This window comes from Wasmannia auropunctata, unplaced genomic scaffold (assembly GCF_000956235.1).
Source record: "Wasmannia auropunctata unplaced genomic scaffold, wasmannia.A_1.0 LD336035.1, whole genome shotgun sequence".
Classification (NCBI taxonomy): domain Eukaryota; kingdom Metazoa; phylum Arthropoda; class Insecta; order Hymenoptera; family Formicidae; genus Wasmannia; species Wasmannia auropunctata.
In genome coordinates this window covers 19,976-30,272 of record NW_012026855.1, presented here as the reverse complement: position 1 = coordinate 30,272, position 10,297 = coordinate 19,976, and the positions used below count along the sequence as shown (strand labels likewise).

General features: G+C 34.1%; 1 protein-coding gene across 1 annotated transcript in view; it reads right to left on the bottom strand.

The window, feature by feature from the left end:
- The window catches only part of LOC105452275 (photoreceptor-specific nuclear receptor-like), a 40,396-nt gene extending 31,104 nt beyond the window's left edge, over positions 1–9,292 (bottom strand). Inside the window, exons 1-2 of the mRNA XM_011693246.1 lie at positions 8,893–9,292; positions 7,031–7,190 (exon numbers count right to left, since the gene is read on the bottom strand). Coding sequence (XP_011691548.1) covers positions 7,031–7,151 — 121 coding nt within the window. The 5' untranslated portion in view covers positions 7,152–7,190; positions 8,893–9,292. The remainder of the gene's footprint in view (positions 1–7,030; positions 7,191–8,892) is intronic.
- Positions 9,293–10,297: the final 1,005 nt, after the last annotated feature.

Sequence of the window (10,297 nt, the reverse complement as noted above, 5' to 3'; positions counted from 1 at the left end):
GAGATGTGTATAAGAGACAGGCGTATGCGTGTGCGTGTGCGTGTGTGTGTATGCGTGTGCGTGTGCGTGCGTGGGTGTGTCGAGTGTGTTCAAGTTTGTTCGAGTGTGTTCGAGTTTGTTCAAGTGTGTTCGAATTTGTTCGAGAGTGTTCGAGTTTGTTCCAATTTTTTTCGAGTTTGTTCCAATTTTTTCGAGTTTGTTCCAAATTTTTCGAGTTTGTCACAATTTTTCGAGTTTGTTCCAATTTTTTCGAGTTTGTTCCAATTTATCGAGTTTGTGTGTGTGTGTGTGTGTGTGTGTGTGTGTGTGTGTGTGTGTGTGTGTGTGTGAGTATGTGACAATATGTTAAAATTATAAGAGTACTCTTATTATAAGTTATTATTTGTCTGAATATAAAATTAACGAGTTAATACACAAATTTTGTCAGTAAATGACTTGCACCGATAATAAAAAGATTCAATATAAACAAGAAATCACAAGTTTATGTACATCGTCTCAATATTTTCAATACAGACGTTGAAATTTTTTTGACGGAAAAGACTTCCGAAACGAAAAAAATCATATTGAGATAATTCGCAATTGGCAAATTATTGTCACATTCTTCGGCGTTGACACTCGCGAATTATTTTCCTCGTAGCTTTCTTGCAGATTTTACACAATTGCCGTGACCGCGATTCAAAGAAAGTATTCAATTCACAAAGAGAGACATCAATATCTTTCGATCTTCTCGCCAAGAGATCACGATTGCCAAAAGTGATGAAAGAGCTATTGTAATTCGACGTCCATTTCAAATTTTCTCATTTGAGACCGAAACATCGAATGATTTCATACTTTTATTAAATGCATTTGTGAAGGTATTTGCATGCAAATTACAAATGTAAAATGAAATTGGAATTGTTAATAATATTAGTTTGATCCTTGCGCAACTTAATTGAAAATATCGTTCGATTGTTAAATTACCTCGCGCTTATCTGTGATTATAACTTTAATTACAGTTTTAATTATAACGAGCTCCAATTTAGCTGAATTATACTTATAGCATTTACATATTTCTATTAATTTAATCCATTACATTTTCAACGAGACAGAAAGGCAGTTTTTAACGTCACAATTTTCTACAATTTTGTGCACGGTGGAAAAATTAGTTTTATTTATTATATATCATATATAATAATTACTTTATTTTAAATGAAAATCGATATAATTCTTAAGTGAACCGCAATATCACATTTGCCCGGAAAAAATGAAATTGTATTACTTCCCCCAATTGATGCAATACCATATCTGACTGTGAGCAATCTATTATTTTTTTCGGTCGCGGAATCGCTTCCTTGGTGATGCGATGAAAGGCTCGAGATTTACGATCAAAGTATCATTTTTCCACAATCAGCTAGGCGTTTTCATTTCGATCAGCCGGCCGTTACTTTCGGCTTAATCCCAGAAATCTCTTTCGCACGTACGGGCGACCAACCCTAGCCAGGGCAGATCGAAAAGTCCCCGCCACATCCTTGATTGATTTCGATGAACGAGGGTCGTCGAACACTGCGGTCGCTGCATATAAAATAATTGCGTATACCAGCTAACGATCGTTATAAACCACTGTGAAGATCACGCGATTCATTTTGTTGTTATTCGTACATGCAATTGGCGATCGATATCTTGAATTAGTAATCGGAAATATATCCGAATTACAGAAATCTTCTTATAATTCTCGATGAAGATGATTCTATAGGATTCTATTGTTCCTTTTTCGTCGGGATAATAAGTCACACTGTGTTATGTAACAATTAGATTTTATACGTATCTCGAGATAATAACTTAAATAAACGAGATGTTTTTCCAAGATTTCTTTTAGAATATAGCATTTTCACAAAGAATACATTCTTTAATCTTAATTAAATAAAATTAAAATTAACAAAATATGATGAAAAATATTTAAACTCAACATTTGTCGGAGATATCTGATTTCTAATAACTGATTTATAAAGGCTATGTTAAACAACCGAGCGCAACGCAAAGAAATCGTTTCTCGCAGACGCTATCTTGACACCATCCCGTTGTCAATTCGCATGGTAATTCTCGAACGGATTTTATCTGACCCCGCGGTATTAACGAGGCCGAAACGAGTTTTTGATCGAGTTCGGGGACAGCCGACAAATACGATTCCGGTGAGATCTCGCGCCTCACTGAGGATACCGGCGTGACTAATAAAGTCGAGCCAAGCAGAGAAGCGAAATCGCATTTCGTTGATCACGCAGATGTTCGTTGCCATAGCACACGCGACTTTTCCGCTGAAATCTGTTTATCGTATTGGCAATGCATTGCATTTCAAGCATCCGAGAAACGCAACTTCTCCGTCGCACTTTCTACTGTCAATTTTCAGAGACTATAATCACGTTTTTAAGAAAGTAAATTCAATTGAAATAAGCTATTATACGCGAATAAAGTTTTTATATGCAAACAAATTGTAATCGCACTTAGAAATTTGAATGGCGACAAAATAACGTAATCTAATTGTAAGTGTACACTTATGCTAAACAAAGATATGAGAAATGTAAACAAAGATATTATATTTGAGAAATGTATTTGACACATCAGTTATATATAAAGATTCCCGATTTATATTATAGAAATATTGTAGAAATCGTTTATATTATAGAATTATATTTATGGAGGAAAAATTGCGATAGGTTCCGAAAATTTTGATAGAAATAATTCTGCAGCAGGTTGCATGACGACGCGTGTTGCGCGACACGCGCGTATTAGAGGAATCGCCCCTTTATTCATTCGACATAAATATTTATATTCGAGCGCTCTTACTTCCTGAGCTTTTTCCAATCTCATTTCCCGATGTAAATGCTGTTTGTCTTCGCGATCCACCGATAAGCCTTTGGGGACGTAAAGAAGGAACAGAAATTCCCGTAGGGCGTCAGAAGCTATTGAATACAGTAACTGCTGCCAGAAAAAGAGATATCCTAACTCCATCCATTGCCAAAAGAGTGATCCAAAAAATCGCCTGTTTTTTGGGTCCTCAATTTTGAGACTGAACCATGTGCCAAATGATACTTTATAATGAGATTAATTATAGAGAAGTTTCAAGTTTAGATGACAATTGTTATAGCTGAAAGAGGGAGGGGATGAAATCAAAGTTTATTATGAAATTATTATAGATTTGCGAAGTCCAATATTTTAAGAAGGTTGATCCAGTCAATAAAGATTGATCGTAGTTTTACGTAAATGACGCTCGTTTTTTATGTAAAAAAATCGAGTTTTCGCGTAAAGAGACATAATAAATGACCCGCCCCCCCCTCCTGTGATAACAATTGTCACTTCAACCTAAAACTTCTCTGTAATTAATATTTTATTATAAGGTACCATTTGGTACACGGTCCAGTCTTAAAATTAAGGGCTTAAAAAAACGGGCGAAAAAATCCATTTTTTTGTGAGTTACTCTTTCTTTTCTTCTCAAAATGGCCTTTTGAAAATTTAAATCTTATCATTATTTTTTAACACGTTCGTTGCGGACAATCCGACTGTCGAATCGCATCGCTTCCGATCGTTATCAAATCACGTCGGCCGGTATCAATCTTATTAATTCAACTCACGTGACTTTGTATAAGCGTACAGGCTTTTCGATCTCGTTAACATATACCCCCTAATCCTGTCGATTACTAGAGTATTCTGACACTCTGATTCAATCTTCGGAACAACGAAGGATCTATTCGATGATAATGTTGAGATATAATCTGTTTATGATGACTTTCATTCTTTTTATTTGCAAATCTGTGACAATCGGATAATATTACTATGGTTTTTATATTTGGTTTGCGCATCACATAATTTAAGTATAAAAGATAATTGAAAAACCATTATATTTCAAAAATGAAATATAATGGTTTTTCAAATGAAGTATAATGGTTTATATATATATATATATATATATTTAAATACACACACACACACATATATACATATATTTAAATACGCGCACATATACATACGTGCGCTCGCAAATTACAGCATTAGGCTAATCAAATCTTGTTGCAGTGCAATCTGTCGGTTGCGCGGGGTTAACTGAGAAGAGAAAAATGACGGCCCAATATAAAATACACACCCGCTATAAGCCACCCGCGCCGAGAGTAACGCACGCAAAAGCAGGGGCGTCAAATTTCATTAGCATATCAATGCTGGCGAATGGCAAGGCGCCACCTGCGCCCTCGTATTATGGGATCATCGGGAAAAGGGGGTCATTGTGAGTGGGGCCAGGGGTTGCGTTAGTTGGAGAGATAAAAAAAGAGGTTTGTTCCCCGTTTTCGATACATCTTTGCTAATTTCGGCTAATCGTTAGTGCATCACGATTGCAACGGTAGTGAGCATTTCTTATGCTTTTACTACTTATTTTTTTTTACCAAAAAAAAACATATTATAAATAGTATTAAACAAAATTGCTGATATGATTTAAAACAGATTCTTACAAAAAAGATCTAAAAAAAGCAGCTACCGTTCCAAAGTTGTATGTGTATTCGTTTTCCAAATACCAGAAAGAAAAAATAAATTTTGTATCAAAATAATATTAACAATATTTGACGTTGGCAAATATATAATATTAAACACAGTTATTTTCTCCGAATGTTTATTAATAAACAAATGCACAAGTTGACTCCATGAAACATACAGTAAGATGCAATATGTTAATTGTATTGAAGATAATAATCAGCAAAAGCTCTGTATATTTCCTGTTTGTTTAAATTCAAACTACAGTTTAAAGTACAATTAAAGTTTAAATTTACAACATAAAAGTTAATAAACAAAAAATTTACTGATAACTGAGAAAGCTTTTGGAACATTCATTCGCACATACAAAAGAAATAACGCTGGATAAAAATTCATAATTTGATAGAAACGAAAGAATTGGATTATATTTGTAATTTCTGAAAACTGTTAAACAAGTAAAATTATTATTGACGATTATTTTACAGTCTGTTTCCGAGTTAAACCGTCAAATTTAAAATATGAATTTAGGATCTCAAAACAAATAAAATTTTCCTCTGGAAATTTCTTCTTGCTCGTAAACTCTTCGTTTAAGAGACTTCTTAGGATGCAGAACTATAGGAATGAATAACGAAATAATCTAGATTTATCCTCTTTATTGCTTTAAAATAATCAAAATGTAATTATTAAATGTATTGTTCAAAATGGTAGCCTCCAGCTTTGAAGCAAGCATTGCATCTATCGATGAGAGAATAAGTAACTGACTGATGCGTCTGTAATTTGTTCGCATTATCCTCCGTTTTAATGATTGAAGGTCATTAACAAGCATTTTATATACTTTTTGCTTCTGAGCATCTTATACAAAAAAAAAACAAGAATTATTTCGACATTATTCATTCCCTAGTTCTCGCACATATTATCTATATAGATCTATACATACAAAATATATTATTTATTTTTCTTTAAGTAAAATTTATCACAATTCTCTATTTTACTTTAGATTAGATGAGACACTTAATGTTAGAAATAAAATCCAAACTGTAGTAAAATGTATATCTGTGATTTTGATTTATTGACAATTTTACTTTAGATTAGATGAGACACTTAATGTTAGAAATAAAATCCAAACTGTGGTAAAATGTATACCTGTGATTTTGATTTATTGACAATCTATGATAAATTAGAAAATATCATAATTATTGTAACACTTTGAAGAAATAATTGGCGAAAAGAAATGAGCAAAAAAAACATCATCTCGCGCTTCCGTCGCTAAGAACCGACGATGGGAAGCGACGAGCAGAATGCACATAGATCCACCCCCGCGACGGACTTTTATACAAGTTACAATCGTGGGATGGGATAAGTGGAAAAAGAGGGTAGCACGTAGGCAATGACATTATGCCATTAGAATAATCAAATCTCGGCTGACCCGGCGCGAGTGGGGGGAGAAGAATCGTACGTTGATGCAAGTTTACGCATTACATTACGCATTACATTATACGCCGCGAAAGAAATGTGGCGATATTGAGGAAATTAATATCTTATTACTGATTTATAGTCAAAATTCTAAAAGCAGTAAGAAGATTAAGATTTGAAAAGATTCTCCCTCAAACATACACCGTTGTTTTTTTTTTGAATATATATCTTCTGCATGTAATTTTTCGAATCCGGTCTTAATCAATTAAAATCAATATTATTTCGTGCTTTATTATTAACTATTGACAATTATTCTTATTTTTAATTTCCATGTATGCGTTGAAAATGTTGAAATGGAGATGTGCATTAAAATGCATTATAACACATTTCCACGTATCCTGCCAATTAAATATGTGTTTATTTGATATGCGCTACGGTGCGTTGAAATTAAAAGATTTTAACCATTACAGACGGACATTATATGATACGCATCATACAATATTATACTTAGGTTATCATATCTATCATTGAGATTAAATAAAGAATGTTCAATAATAAATAATAATATTAATAATTTATGTATAAACATGAATTGCAAAACAATTACGTAAAAATTTGGTTTGTCTTCGCAAATCTTTACTTAAATATTACTTATACTTAAATATTATATTAGTAATTTTATTTCCCAGCAAACAGATTATAATTGCTACATTACAGTAATACTGTAACATTTCTGTAACATAATTGGACTGTTATAACATTCCTGCAACATTGCAGTTATAATCTGTGCTGAGTTAGAAATAAAATTATTAGATTTATAAGTTATATTAGTAGTTTTTTTTAGTAATAAAACTATAAGTTGTGTTATATTTGTACAATGCGTTTATGCGCGCATGAATTGAAAACGCTATTGCATGCTAAAACGCGCGTGTGACATTACGTTATACACACGCGGAAACGCTATAAAAACTAAAGATGTTAGTACTATTTAGAAGTTAAAACGTAGTTAATCTAGTTTGACCGTTACGCACAAAAGTTTCGTACAAATATATTAAATATTCACATGTCTACAGGCGTGCTATTATATCTTTAGAATTGAAATATATTTTTTGTGTTATCTCACCGTGTCTAACGCTTAGCGGACTGGCGGGACTCCGTGGATGCTCCGAAGCCGTTTCATTCTGCGCTTGCTGATGTTGATGTTGATGATCTTCGGTGGCTGTGACTGTCGCTGCCCCGTTCATCGTGCCTCCTCAATCATTCGTTATCAGATATCAAACGCGCTATAAAATCGGTATACAACTTCTTTATACCATAGCTTACCGATTTCATAAAGTATAAAAGCGTGTGAACGTTAAAATTTAAGTATGTTTCTCTCACAATCTAGCGAAGCTATCCTATTTTAATATGAAATATAAAATAAATTGTCCTTAATTTTTAATTTATCATGAGTTTTTGATGGATTGATTTCAAGCAATTAGAACAAACAAGGATTACAATAAATTTGATATAATTATTTTTCTGATTTCTGGAAAAGATTTTTTCTAAGATTTTAAATTAATTTTGATATACAAAATTCAATATAAATTTAGACTTAGATGATATAAATCAATATAATAAATGTGAAGCCAGTATATTTATAAGTCGACATAAGATGAACGTTTTTGAATGTTTCAATATATATTAATCAATAGATGCAATTTAAAGCGCAAACGTTTCGACTCTTGTTGGAAAATGAGAACAGAAGTTAAAAGTTAAAAAATCAAGAAATTAAAATAATATACAGTTAAAAGGTATTACAGTGACTTAACAATATGACAGATATGGATGTAACATGTATACGGTTCAAAACGTGTAATGGACTTGTGAGATTCAGTGAGGCAATAATACTATTTTCATAAGATAAAAACAGATAAATAAATAAATAAATAAATAAAAAGACATAGAAGCATCAAGATTTTTTAAATAGATCACAATATAACGGGTCTGACAGATCCGTGTCGTTCTGTAAATTAAGACCGTGTTTTTGCTTATTTATATACATACATCATCTCAGAGATTAGTCTTTTGTTAAAAATTTTTTCTTTATCTAAAATTTTAATATTATCCCAGTCGAAATCATGCATAGAATTAATTCTGTGTTCTGTAATAACAGAATGTATCATGTTTCTAATAAACGTTGTTTCTATTAAACATGTTTGTTCAAATGCTTTGTTAAGACACGGCTTTAATTTACAAAACGGATCCGTTATATTGTGATCTATTTAAAAAATCTTGATCCTCCTATGCCTTCTTATTTATTTATTTATATCTTATGAAAATAGCGTTACTGCTTTGCTAACTCTCACAAGTTCATTACGTCTTGAACCGTATACATGTTAAATCCATGTCTGTCATATTGTCAAGTCGTCTATTAACTGTAAGTTATTTTCATTTTTTAATTTTTTAACTTTTGTTCTCATTTCATTAATAATTTTAGCTTTGATTTCACTGCTTAAGCGTTTTTCCAACTAAGAACCGATTTGTTATTTTAATTATGGACGAGATGTGACAATTTAACTAATTTCATGGTTGATTCTCATACTGGATATTGTTACCAGTTTTTTTCGTAATTCTTATTGTACTGAGAATGAACAAGAGTTGAAATGTTTGCGCTTTAAATTGTATCTATTGATTAATATATATTTTATTTGAAAAACACTTTTAACTTGTCAGCTTATACTGGCTTCATAAACATTTTAATTAATTTTAACAAAATTAAACAAAGATAATTTGAAATATTCTTCTTAAAATAATCAGTAATTAAAAAATAATCTTTTTAACCTTCTTTAGCAATGTAACTGTCTTATAATCCTTATCTCTTCTAAAAGAAATTTTTAATTCTTTTTACAATTATTGAAGAGAATCTTGATATATTTTTACTAAAAATCTTCAAAGTAAAGCTTTAATACTTTTATGTCTAATTAAAGATCATTGCAGACTCACGTAGGGTAATTCAAGATTCAAGATCCGCACTGTAAAACGTATGTCACTTCTAATCACTTAATTTTTCTATCCTTCTTATTCTATCACCAAATTGTTGAACCGCCCGGCCCAATTTGATTTATCTGTGTTTTGTCTGGTTCTCTAATTCAACAATCACGACTGGTATACTCAGCAAATGCGACACTTGGACAATTTCAAAGAAACCTAAAGTCACGAGGCGCGATCAAGACCGGCGCGATTCCGCGAGGTTAAACGCGCGCGGTGAGAAGAGATATTTCGGTGATCCGCGAAGAGAATCAAGCGGGGGATAAACGTTCACGCGCTATTGCGATCGACGTTCCGCTTCGAGATCGGCGCGTAGGCGGAACGATCGTTCGTCGATGTCGGATTGGCGTATGACGTCTGCGGCATCCCGATCCGGGATCTCTCGGGCGAGTCGTCGTTACCCGCGGATGACGTCGGCGTCGTCGTCGCCGCCGCCACCGCTACCGCCGCCGCCGCCGCCGCCGCCGCCGTCGCCGTCGTCGTCGTGGCGCTTGCCGTGCCGTCGGAGGCAGCGGATGAGCAACGCCCGGCGCCGATTGGTCCGCCGGCACTTTTGAAGGCGGGATCAGGAGGCAACGCCGGAAAAACGACAAAAACGAGGAGCGGGAGGATTTAACCTATAGCCTCCACGTTTGACGCGGTGCCTCGCCACGACGCCCGTCGTCGGGACGAAGCGCCTGCGCCGACCCCTTCGATCCTCTCCGATGACGCCTGGTATCTCCCACCCCCGACGACCCGGACCAAACTAACCCCCTACCAAAGCGAGAGACGCTGTCACGAGGAACGACGCCTACCTGAGCGTCGCGTCGGGGCAATTGTTGATCGTTGGCTACGCGACGGCGAAGTTCTCTTTGCCAAGTCGCTTCAGCATCGGTTCGCCTGGATAAAAAGTGACGATGTGCTGAACGGTAGCCAAGATTCTTTTGATCTATCATAGATTAATCGTACCCTAACTGAAAGCTGGTCAAATATGAATTTACAAGCAAAGGATTTACAAGCGCAGAACTTGATGATAAGAGTTAAATAATTTTCTTTTTAACTTGGATTAAATGAACTTTTAAAAAATGTTTATTCGATTTATTTTTATGTAATTGGTGGCAAAAGAATTTTATTTGATAACTTAATGGAAAAGAAAGTTAAGTGTGTATTATCAACGATAGTTGTGTCTACAGAATGCCAATTTACTTGCTACAATCACGTAAACTATAAATTATACTTATACCATTGTTAACATTGTATTCTCTTTTTTTTCTAAATCAATATTCCAAACAATCCTTTCCGATAAAAAACCTAATATAGAGCATTCTCTATCGTTTTCACCGTAGAATCAACATTCAAAAGGAGATGCTAACGGAGCAAT